Source organism: Lithobates pipiens, unplaced genomic scaffold, assembly GCF_037356315.1.
Source record: "Lithobates pipiens isolate NorthernLeopardFrog02 unplaced genomic scaffold, aLitPip1_a1.2 Scaffold_18, whole genome shotgun sequence".
In the NCBI taxonomy this organism is placed as follows: domain Eukaryota; kingdom Metazoa; phylum Chordata; class Amphibia; order Anura; family Ranidae; genus Lithobates; species Lithobates pipiens.
Window position 1 is genome coordinate 374,670,847 of NW_027507758.1, and position 12,791 is coordinate 374,683,637.

At 48.2% G+C, this 12,791-nt stretch overlaps 1 protein-coding gene across 2 annotated transcripts in view; it reads left to right on the forward strand.

Annotated features, from left to right (window-relative positions):
* The first annotated feature begins 1,202 nt into the window (after window positions 1–1,202).
* The window catches only part of CCDC150 (coiled-coil domain containing 150), a 76,329-nt gene continuing 64,740 nt past the window's right edge, over window positions 1,203–12,791 (forward strand). For both annotated transcript variants that reach the window (XM_077487723.1, XM_077487724.1), the window contains exons 1-3: window positions 1,203–1,348; window positions 6,219–6,367; window positions 8,896–9,116. In XM_077487723.1, the coding sequence (XP_077343849.1) occupies window positions 1,310–1,348; window positions 6,219–6,367; window positions 8,896–9,116 (409 nt within the window). In that variant the 5' untranslated portion in view covers window positions 1,203–1,309. The remainder of the gene's footprint in view (window positions 1,349–6,218; window positions 6,368–8,895; window positions 9,117–12,791) is intronic.

Below are 12,791 nucleotides of genomic sequence, written 5' to 3' on the forward strand. Positions count from 1 at the left end.
CTTCCAAAGTGCCTGAAAAGTGATTTGGAAGCACCGCAACACGGGCATTTTTAACCCCTTCTTCGGCCGCTATGGGGGGTTAAAAGCACCCAATAAGCGGCGGAAAATCGCTGTTTAAACAGCGCTAAAGTGCCACTAAAACTAGCGGTGCTTTATCGCTAATGCATGGGCAGCCCCAGTATGAAAGAGAAGTAAAAATCACGGATTTTACAAACTGTCTCTGAATACACTGACAGTTGGCAATCCAGGTCCCTGGCCATGTGCCTGCCAGTGTGACGGACCCAGTGGCAGGTGGGCACTGAAGACTTTGTTTTTGCTTTTAACATTTGATTTTGGAATGAATTGACTTTACCGAATGAAAATCACAGATCACTAATGGTTAGAAAAACAAAAACATTTTTTGCAGAGGAAAATGTCAAACTGAATTGTAGTATAGCTGCTTGGAGGAGAGGTGTGTTTAGTAAGGATGAGCTCCAGAGTGTTTGCATGGTCCACGTGCAGAGCCCGCCAGGAAGTCGGCTCAGCGCCGCGCTAATCACAGGCAGTGAGACATTGCCCGATGCGCGACTGCAGAGATCAAACAATGTCACACTGCCTGTGATTAGCGCAGCGCCGACCTTCTGGCGGGCTCTGCATGTGCACCGTGCGAACACGCCTGAGCTCATCCTTAGTGTTTAGTAGAGATGAGCTCAGGCATGTTCGCATGGAACACGTGCAGAGCCCGCCAGGAAGTCAGCAGGGCGCTGCGCTAATCACAGGCAGTGAGACATTGCCCCGATGTGTCTCATTGCCTGTGATTAGTGCAGCGTTGTTCCATGCGAACACGCCTGAGCTCATCCCTTGTGTTTAGTATCACTCTCAGCTCAATGCAGGCATTCACAGCTTCACTACCTGTCCTTGAATTGTACAAGCACCCTCACTTTATGAAGGGATTCTATTGAATGTCTTGGAGCTCCATATGTCTTCCCCCAGACTGTGTGCTTTCCTGGATTGCCAGGCCCTCACCAGCCTCCTCTGTCTCTGAAAGTCCCTTCACCCCAGCGCCCCCTGGTGGCCTCGCGTTTGCATTGCACCGTGTGTAGGTCCTATATGTCCGCTCAATCCACACATTCCATTTCTGAATGTGTAGAGAGGCGGTGTTCCGTCAGAGGGGGGGGAAGTCACATGACTTGTGGCAGTACCTCCTCTCGGCATGCCCAGTGACGTGTTGGTTGGAGCATGCGGAGTAGAAAGAGTGAGCAGCGGGCGGTTTAAAGGGAGAAGCTGGAGCCCATTTCCATGGTAACAGCGCAGTGTATGGTGAAGGAGAATGGTGGAAGGGAGCGGAGGTGACCGGCGTGTGTGGAAGGTATGACCCGTGCATGACAACATGGCTCCAGGTTGTACTTGGTATACATCCCAGGGTGCTGTTTATGTACATTCATGATATGGCGAGGAGAGCTCACTTATTAGAGGGTAAAAAAGGAATTCTCTCATTTCTGAGGGTGTTTGGCAGGCAGTGAGGAGACAACCCCTGGAATTCAGGAGACTGGCACAGACCAGGTTCACAAAATGTCCTGCATGCGTTCTAAAAGTGGCGCAGTGTGTGCCAAATTCATTGTCTACAACTTGTACTTGAATGTGGCGCATGCTGCACTCTTAGAACACGAGGGACTCATTTACAATGTATGCCACACCATCTTTAAAACACATGCTGCACCACTTCTAGAACGCATTCTGCGCCACTTTTAGAATGCTTCCTCCGCCACTTTTAGAATGCATGCTGCACCATTTTTAGAACGCATGCTGCACTGCACCACTTATAGAACGCATGCTGTACTGCACCACTTATAGAACGCATGCTGTACTGCACCACTTATAGAACGCATTCTGCACCACTTATAGAACGCATTCTGCACCACTTATAGAACGCATTCTGCACCACTTATAGAACGCATTCTGCACCACTTATAGAACGCATTCTGCACCACTTATAGAACGCATTCTGCACCACTTATAGAACGCATTCTGCACCACTTTTAGAACGCATTCTGCACCACTTTTAGAACGCATTCTGCACCACTTTTAGAACGCATTCTGCACCACTTTTAGAACGCATTCTGCACCACTTTTAGCACGCATGCTGCGGGTGTGGTGCGTTTTAAAACAGTCCTGCTTGCAGCATCTTTTCAAAACCTTACCAAAAACACAGATCCCCCACTGAAATTAATTTAAAGTGCATCAAAAATGCAACGCGGCAGTTGCAGTTTGGGTGCGTTTTATGAGTAGCGTGTCCATGTTTCATAGGTGCCTGCTGGGAGTCAAGCAACCAGAAAAACGACTGGAAATGCATGGACATTTTTATGTATTTTTCTTTTTCAATGGAGCAGCGTGAAAGAAGCTATTAAGAAAAGTGGCACAGCAGCTTTATTGAATTCCCCCCCCAATACCTTGCCTCCTCAACACTTATTTTAATACTTAGGGTTCCATTCGGACAGCTGCCACACACTAAACTGCAACGGGTTAGTGTGCAGCAGCAGTCCATACAGGCTGCAGTAAGCATGCATTAGGGTTTTTTGTACCAACTTTATTAGAAGTGCACAAAATTGACACGTATATATAGACATTATCAATTCTGCATTTTCCTGTGGCTGGCAAGCCACTTCTGTGTTAAAGGAAAATATGCCTTTAAGGCAGGGGTGGGCATTTAATTTTCCCAAGGGGCCACATTGAGAAACCCATATTTTTGGGAAAAAATACACTTGAATGAAGCTTATAGCAGAAAAAAATAGCAGTGTTTACATTTGCCAGAGCATGGAAGTTACATCATGACATTGCTTCCAGCCTCCCAGAATAATGGAGAAGGCCTGGGACTAGCCGGTCCACGGCCAGCTCTGTGGTAATCCGACACCGCTGCCGGATAGGATCCTGGGCTCTCCGATCACACAGGAGAGCCCAGAGAGGTGCCGGTAGGTGGTGGAAGGATGGTGCTATGATGGCTTTTACATAGTAGGGAATCGCTGGCTGAAAAGAAAAGATATTTGGATGATGCCTGTAGCTGCAGGCATCATCCAGATATCTCCACTTCAAGTCCAGGATGACATGACGTCATTTGGCAGGAAATGGTTCATTTTTCGACCTGGGAAAAAAAAAGCATATAGAAAACAAACTCCGGGTGCTAGGAATTATAGGTACAACTGCTCATGAATTAGATTTCTTCCAGATGGTCGGTCGAGACATAATAAAAATGGGCGGATGGGCCAGACAGGGCTGTTCACACGCCATAGCATTTTTAACTCTTGCTTCAGAATGTAACAAGTGGCACCATTTGCGAACCCCACTCAGAGTGCAATGGAGCCACGGTTGCAATGCACTAAATTGCAGAGTGGTAGTTCAGAGTTATAGGGGATAGTTCAGGCAGTGAGGTGGCGATATAACACTGACTGGAAGAAGAGACCCTGAGATCGGTACCATGGGGAAATCTGCAGATCCTGACCAGGAGTGAAGAAGAGGTGCACGACTCCTGGGGTTTGCAGCATGAAGGTGGTGATATAAAAAGAAAAAAAACGCGCTAAACGCGCTAGACTAATAGGTTGAATAGACATATAAAACAACAAAAGGCAACAGCTCAATGTGGGATACACACATGAATAGATAAAAAGAAAGAAAAAGTGGAAGAACTGCACCAATTGACCCAAATTAGATAAATGATGATTATACAAAATAATAGTCCATAAGAAAACCAGTCCTCCTTTAGATGACACCACAGTGACTCCACACAAAGAAAGAGTGCCCAACCACCATAAATCAAATCTTCTTACCAGATGGCAAGCTCAAAGGACATTTGGCTGTAACCCAGCCACGGCCTTTAGCTTGCAGAGTTGACCGCTGAAAACCACAGGAAACAGACTAGATAGCTGAGAATAACCCTATTTGTCTCACAGAGTCTGTGGCCGTAATTCAATGATACGCTCAAGGAAAAGAAAACAGAATCCTCTCTGGGGTCTCCAAGTTCATTAATTACAATTTTGTATCTCAGAAAACCTGGTAGCTTTTTGCCTCCGGTGACGGTTTGACCCCTGTGTATCGGGCAGTAGGGGGTTGTCATCCCCCGGTGCTGTATCAGTCAGTATATTGGGGTCCCAGTCCCCCAGTGGTGATGGGCTACACAGCGATCTACAACCCACTTGGGTACCAAGCACAGCAAAACATGAAGGTGATGATACCAGAAGAATTTGGCCAGGTAGCAGGGTGGGGGGAGATTGTTGGGACATCTCCTAGGCAATGATCTCCTACAAGAACGTACCTCGCAGCTGTACCGATCACCTCCTCAGGCTCTCTCCTTCCAGTTCATGCAGCTCTCCACATGGACATCTGTCGGCGTGCCTCTCTTAACCTCCAGTGAGGAAGCTGACAGACTCAGAGGCATGCTTACAGACCATCACTGCTATCAGTGGGAGGAATTGTGTCTTTTTGTTGGTGTCAGCACAGCGGCAGGAATAATGCCCCATTGTTGGTGTCAGTTGGAGAAATTGTGCCCTTTTGTTGGTGTCCGTGGAAGGAATAGTGCAACCTCATTGGTGTCAATGGGAGGAATTGTGCCCCCTCATTGGTGTCAATGGGAGGAATTGTGCCCCCTCATTGGTGTCAATGGGAGGAATTGTGCCCCCTCATTGGTGTCAGTGGGAGGAATTGTGCCCCCTCATTGGTGTCAGTGGGAGGAATTGTGCCCCCTCATTGGTGTCAGTGGGAGGAATTGTGCCCCCTCATTGGTGTCAGTGGGAGGAATTGTGCCCCCTCATTGGTGTCAGTGGGAGGAATTGTGCCCCCTCATTGGTGTCAATGGGAGGAATTGTGCCCCCTCATTGGTGTCAATGGGAGGAATTGTGCCCCCTCATTGGTGTCAGTGGGAGGAATTGTGCCCCCTCATTGGTGTCAGTGGGAGGAATTGTGCCCCCTCATTGGTGTCAGTGGGAGGAATTGTGCCCCCTCATTGGTGTCAGTGGGAGGAATTGTGCCCCATCATTGGTGTCAATAGAAAAAATCGTGTCCTTTTGTTGGTTTCAGTGGGAGGAATTATGCCCCATTGTTGGTGTCAGTGGATAAAACAGTACTCCAAGGGCCGGATAAAGGCAATGGGCCACAGTTTGGAGATCATTGTCTTAATGCATAGAATGCATTAAAGGGTTTGTTAACCCATCTGTACAATTCTATGCCAGCCCCTCTATTAGAGGCTGGCATAGCACACAGTGTCATTCGTTTAAAAAAAACAAGCGTTGTAAATTCCCAATGTCATCTGTCTTCAGGCCGGTCGCATCACTCGTGGCCGCTTTCCAGTTCCGATACATTGCTTGTGAGGGAGGGGCCCTGATCTCCCTCTGACATCAGGCGGGGAGATCACGTGCCTGCTCGACTCCTCCGCAGAAGCAACGTATCGTAGCTGTAAAGAGGTATGCAAGTCACATGAACAGCCCGACGACAGCTGAAATTTTCAGCGCTTGTTTTTTAAAACAAATGCCATAGTGTGCTATGCCAGCCTCTAATAGAGATCCTGGCAGTGACAATTTTTCAAATTTGTTTTACAGAAATAGCGACCGGGCTGGGCTGGAGAAAGACACAGAGGGGAATGACAAGCAGCTAGGAGAGGAGAGGAGAGCAGTGCAGCCTATCACAGAGGGAAGCACTTTGACCACGGTGATCAGGGCGGAGCAGCCCTGGCTATCGTGGTCTTTTTAGAGAGGGCATACAGGAAGTGGTAGGTTTAGTTTTTTTTTTTTTTTTCTTTTATGGTTTAGATGGGGGGCAGATTACATAGTACAAGCGCTGTGCTGTGTAATCTGCTTTAAGGGACCAGAATCTACATACATTTTTTTTTTCGGGTTAACAAACGAGATTTGAGATAAAAAACCTTCTGACTTTACAATCACTTTAATGACAGGGTAATAAAGCCAGCAACTTCAGTGGGAAGATCTGCTTTCTGAAAAATCCAAATGATCTAAGAAGCCATTGGATGGTTCAGCCTGCTATATTTCATCCAATCCACCTGTAGTAAGCACCAAAGCATGGCAGTGCATATGATCTATTTTTTTATTAGTACTTAAATACTTTTTTTTATTTTATTTATTGTAACTACTGTAAATATAAGAAACATTATACAAATTAAGCAAATGTGACAACCTGAAGAAGAACTACTGTAATTTGAGAATAATTGTATAATTTACCTATTTTCTGTTTGGCAGGAGATGGCACGTCCAGTTATTGCACCTTTTAGTATTCGTCCTACAGCTCCTGAGACCTTCTCTGTTCTTGAGCAGCGGATGCGTATGGCTGAAGAACAAACAGAGTCTTTGATCTCTGATTTGCGAGCACTTGGTGTAACCAGCCAGAAGTAAGCAGTCGTTTCTTTAAAAAAAAAAGTATATCATGGTTAAAAACACAATTTGTTATTTAATATCTAGAACCAAATGGTGCCACACTCCTCTTTATAGCAATAGAACCAATGTGACTGTCTCTTCAAAGTGGATGTAAGCCTGATTCATGAAATTTGACCTAAGCACATATATCTGTAGTGTTTTCTTATTTCTCTCCAAAGCTCTGAGTTCTGTGTCTTTCTGCTGCTCCGTCCGTCTGTTATCAGCATAATAGCTTCTGACAAGTTCTCCAACAACCAAGATAAAATCAGCCTGAAATTTGTGTCGGGTGGGTGCTATAAATAGATTAGCAGAGAGCTGGTCTATTCACAGCACAGCTCTGCATGTTCCTTCCTTCCTTTGTCTATGTGGAGTGGGGATGTGTGTCTTTCCTCCATACAGCTGTCACACAGTGTATGCCAATAATCCACACCAAGTGCTGAACAGGAAGAAAAAAATCTCTAACACGATGTGCACTTTCTAAAGAATATAGCAAGCTGAAGACAGCAGATATACATGTAAAACGTATGTAGGGAGATTTGTTTCATCTCTGTGTATCATCTGAGGCTGTTTACTTTACTGGGTATATGTGAGGGTTTACATCCACTTTAAGCCATTAATACCATCCAGATATCAAAAACACAAAATTATAGCCACAAAATTACAAAACCTTGGAGAGCTTGTCCAAAGTTCTCAGGCTGATAATAGAAGAAGGTAGCAGGACAAAGCTACGGGACATAGTGCTTTGAAGAGAGATAAAACACTGCAGATATATGTGCCCAGCTCTAATTTCATGAATTACATGGTTTACACCCACTTTAAGGTCCCGGAGTGGTCTACCCAGTCCCCAGACCTTAATCCTATAGAAAATTTATAGAGGGAGCTGAAACTTAAAGTTGCCAAGACAGCCAAGAAACCTTGAAGGGGATGTTAAACCTCACATATCCCAGTGAAGTGAATAGCCTCAGATGATACACAGGGATGAAACAAATCTCTCTACATACATTTTACATGTATATCTGCTGTCGTCAACTTGCTATATTCTTTAGAAAGTGCACATGGTGTTAGAGATTTTCTCTTTCTGTTCAGCACTGGGAGTGGATTCTTGGCATACAGCCATGACAGCTGGTTGGAGGAAAGGCTCACCCCCCCCCCCCCCTCCATATAGGCAAAGGAAGGAAGGAATGTGCAGAGCTGTGCTGTGACAAGACCAGCTCACTGCTAATCTATAGCAACCTCCCTCAACACAAATTTCAGGCTGGTTTTATCTTTGGTTGATAGAGAACTTGTCAGGTCAAATTTCATGAATCAGGTTTACATCCACTGGATTTAGAGAACATCTTTAAAGAAGAGTGGACCAAAATCCCTCCTGAGATGTGTGCATACCTGGTCATCAACTACAAAAAATGTCTTACCTCTGTGCTTGCCAACAAGGGTTTCTCCATCAAGTACAAAGTCATGTTTTGCTTGGGGGTCAAATATTTATTTTACTCACTGAACTGCAACTCAATTTATAACATTTGTATTGTGTGTTTTTTATGGAATTTTGGTTGATATTCTGTTTCTATCATTTAACTACTTCCCACCCAGCCAATTACATAAACGGCCGGGCGGATGCTCTCTCCTTCTGAGTGGACATTCAGGAACGTCCCTCAGATGGAGGGGGATCGCACGTGCGTGCCCGCGCAGCCCCGCGATCCCGATGCGCTCGGGTCACCTGGACATGGCGCATCTCCGATTGGCAGGAGGGCTCTGTGATTGGCCCTCCTGATCACATGACGGCCATGTCCAATCAGTCGTCATGTGATGTAAACACAGAGCTGTTTGCTAGGCAACCGGCTCTCCTCTCCTCACACAGAAGTTGGCGGTGAGGAGAGGAGAGGTGATTGCTGCAGTCGGCTGATGATCAGTGAGTATGAGCTGTTTTTGACAGCTTTTTACTCACTGATCACCAACCTAGTGTAACCACACACATGTCCCCCAAACACATGTCCCAAATAATAAAAACACCTGTCCTCCACATATGTCCCACTAAAATCACATGTCCCAGTGATTATCTGCGCACATCTGTACATGATCATTTGCGTACATCTGTCCGTGATCATACGAACCAATTATTATACACAGAACTTGCATAGAAATTACGGTAGTTCAGATCAATTGTATCAATTTTTATCATTCACACAGAAAAGGCTTTATTTTTTTTATGGGTTGACATATCTTTGTGGTGTGCAGATGTGGCTGAAAATCGTGTTATTGTTAAGGATAGACTGTAGATTTTAAGCGGTATAGTAATTCTGTAATGGCATGCAGATGGGAGTTCCATGTAAGGTAGGTAGGACCTTGAAAGAAATCTTTGTGGATCTACTGAAAAATGGTGACAGGGAAGAAAGTTTATGAGCAGAAGGGAAGATTCCTTATCTGTATACATACAGTACCTGAAGAGCAAAAGCAAGAATTTTGATATGTGTCTTCTAATGTCATTTTCTTACTTTTATTTTATTAGGATTGTCAGCAAGAAATTTGAGTATGAAAAGAATTCTGAGTTTCTTCGCCCCATCAGCCCTGTAAGAGCAAGACAGGCATTTACTGGAGATGGTGATACACTTTGGAAAAATTGTGAGAATCTTGTCAACCGTATGTGTCACATGGAAAGCATGTTGCAGACACTCAGACTTAATTTATTCCGACTACACACAGATCGGGAGTTGCATACAAAACACACTGGTAAGAAACAAAAACATGTTTAAAGATTACCTAAGAATTTAGATTGACCATACTGTGTATATCTTTAAAAGTAGTTAAAGTGTATCTATTTTATTTTTTTACCCGATCTCCATTATGCCGCGTACACACGATCAAACAAGCGGGTGGAAAAGTCTGGCAAACTGAAGTCCGCCGGACAATCCCCCCGTGTGTAGCCTCCGGCATACTTTTTTGACCCGAAAGTACGGCGGACTTAGAAAGTAGTTTTGCACTCCAATCTTCCCGCCGGACTCGCATTTCGGCGGACAGTCCGGCCGTGTGTGTGCCAAGCCGCCGTACTTTTGAAATGAGCGGACTTTTCTCGCCCAGAGAAAAGTACGCTCATTTCGAGCGGGTCTCGAGGTAGGCGGGGCCCGCGAAGGAGACGTCGCTGGCCCTGCCGCCTGGTATGGACTTAAAGGGGACCCCAACGCCGAAAAAAATTGGCGTGGGGGTCCACATCAGACCCTTGTCTGAGCACGCTACCCGGCCGGCCAGGAAAGGGGGGGACGAGAGAGCGCCCCCCCCTCCTTAAACGTACCAGGCCGCGTGCCCTCAACATGGGGGTGCCTTGGGGAAGGGGGGGCCGCGCGGCCCCCCCACCCCAAAGCACCTTGTCCCCATGTTGATGAGGACAAGGGCCTCTTCCCGACAACCCTGGCCGTTGGTTGTCGGGGTCTGCAAGCGAGGGGCTTATCGGAATCCGGGAGCCCCCTTTAATAAGGGGGCCCCCGGATACCGGCCCCCCACCCTATGTGAATGAGTATGGGGTACAATGTACCCCTACCCATTCACCTGTAAAATAAAGTACAAAAAAAACACAACACACAAGATAAAGTAGTTTATTGCACAGCTCCGGGGGTCTTTCTTCTTCGGGGGTCTTCTCGCCGGACTCCTCCGCTATCTTCTTGTAGCTCTTTTACTAGCGGAGGAGCCCGGCTTTCTTCCTCACCGCCGCCCTTCTTCCGACTTCGGGGGTCTTGTCCCCCTCTTAGGTTCTTCTGCCGGGCCACCGCGCCTTCTTATAGCTCTTTTACAGGCGGTGGCCCGGTCTGCTGTCGCCGCCACCTTCTTCTTCTCCTTCTCCTTCTCCTTCTCCTCCTCCTCCTCCTCCTCCTCCTCCTCCTCCTCCTCCTCCTCCTCCTCCTCCTCCTCCTCTCACAATGACGGGGACCGGGCACGCGGCGACTTATATAGGGACATCCCGGATGATGTCCCCGCCCATTATGGTGTCACAGTCCCAGAGGACCGAGGACAAGACCCCGAAGTCGGAAGAAGGGCGGCGGCGAGGAAGAAAGCCGGGCTCCTCCGCTAGTAAAAGAGCTACAAGAAGATAGCGGCGAGAAGACCCCCGAAGACGGAAGACCCCCATACTCATTCACATAGGGTGGGGGGCCGGTATCCGGGGGCCCCCTTATTAAAGGGGGCTCCCGGATTCCGATAAGCCCCTCGCCCGCAGTCCCTGACAACCAACGGCCAGGGTTTCAGGAAGAGGCCCTTGTCCTCATCAACATGGGGACAAGGTGCTTTAGGGTGGGGGGGCCGCGCGGCCCCCCCTTCCCCAAGGCACCCCCCATGTTGAGGGCACGCGGCCTGGTATGGCTCGGGGGGGGGGGGGGGGGCGCTCGCTCGTCCCCCCCCCTTTTCCTGGCCGGCCGGGTAGCGTGCTCGGACAAGGGTCTGATGTGGACCTGGGGGGACCCCCACACCGATTTTTTTTTTTTTTTTTTTTTTTTTTATTTTTTTTTTTTTTTTTCGGCGTTGGGGTTCCCCTTTAAGTCCATACCAGGCGGCGGGGCCAGCGACGTCTCCTTCGCGGGCCCCGCCTAACTGGAGACGCGCTCAAAATGAGCGGACTTTCCTCCGTGTGCGTGGGCGAGTCCGTTCATTTTAAAAGTAGGGCGGATAGTACGGCGGTCTTAGTACGCCGTATTAGTCCGCTGAAAAAGTGCCGTGTGTGTGCAAGTAGCCCGTTCGGAAAGTCCGACGGACAGTCTGGCGGGAAGTCCGCCAGACTAAGTCCGTCGGATAGACGGCTATGTGTGTACGCGGCATTTGAAAGATGTCCCCTTATTCACTGAACCAGGGACAATCTTTTCCTAGGACAATAAAGTGATAGTAAAGTCAGTGTTGTGAAAAATAAATTCTTCCTCCTGAATGTCAGCCGTGATGTACACTGAGCATGCGCAGCTCAGCAAACATTTACGGCCCCCGATCTGTGCCGCTCCGATGTGACTACCTTGCACATGCACAGGAGTGACGTAATCGCAGCCTGGCCGTTCAAGCGTCTGAAGGCACAGATCCCATAAGGAAGACCAGGTGAAGATGGAAGTGCCCAGGACCTGCTGGATCGATCAAAGCACAGCGGTGGAAGGCTCGGTTTGAAAGGTAAGTGTGCACAAAATGCTGTGCAGGACTTTTGAAATGAACGGACTTGCCCACACACGGAGTAAAGTCCATTCATTTTTAACGTGGCTCCAGGTAGATGGAACTAGCGAAGGAAGTCAATGTCGCCTCCTCCATTGGCGAGATTGACACCTCGCTAGCCCCGTCACTTACTATGGATTTTAAAGGGGAACCCCTAAACCGAAAAAACGGCATGGGGTCCCCCCAAAGCCCATACCAGACCCTTATCCGAGCACGCAGCCCGCCAGGTCAGTAAAGGGGGTGGGGACGAGCGAGCGCCCCCCCCCCCCCCCTCTTGAGCCATACCAGGCCGCGTGCCCTCAACATGGGGGGGTTGCTTTGGAGAAGGGGGGGCCCTGCAGCCCCTCCACCCCAAAGCACCATGTCCCCATGTTGATGACGACAAGGGCCTCTTCCCTACAACCCTGGCCGTTGGTTGTCGGGGTCTGCGGGCGGGGGGCTTATCAGAATCCGGGAGCCCCCTTTAATAAGGGGCCCCCAGATTCCGCCCCCCCACCCTATGTGAATGAGTAGGGGTACGGTGTACCCCTACCCATTTACCTGGGGGGGAAAAAATGTTAATAAAAAAAAAAACACAACACAGGTTTTTAAAATACTTTATTAGACAGCTCCTAGGATCTTCTTCCGCCTCCGGGGGTCTTCTTCGCCGGACTCCTCCACAATCTTCTGCTCTTTTACTAGCGGAGGAGCCCGGCTTTCTCCTTCGTCGCCGCCATCTGGGGGTCTTCTTCCGATTGTGTTTCTTCTTTTCTTCTTGCCGGGCCTCCACTTTCTTCTTCCAGCTCTTTTACTAGCGTTGGTCCTGTCTTGTCGCTGCCGCCGCTGCCTTCTTCTTTTTCCGGAGGATGCTGGGACTGTGACATCATAAGGGGCGGGGTCACCACGTGACATCACCCGGTGACCCCGCTCCTTATCCCTATATAAGTCGCCGCACAAAGCGTTCCTGCCATTACGGCCAGAGAGAGCGCTGTGTCAACCTCAGAAGAAGAGAAGAAGGAAGAAGAAGCAGGAAGAAGAAGCAGAAGGCGGCAGCGACAGCGACAAGACGAGGCCAATGCTAGTGAAAGCCGGGCTCCTCCGCTAGTAAAAGCGCTAGTAAAAAAGCAGAAGATAGCGGAGGAGTCTGGCGAGAAGACCACCGAAGACGGAAGAAGACCCCCGGAGCTGTCTAATAAAGTATTTTAAAAACCTGTGTTGTGTTTTTTTATTAACACTTTTTTTCCCCCCAGG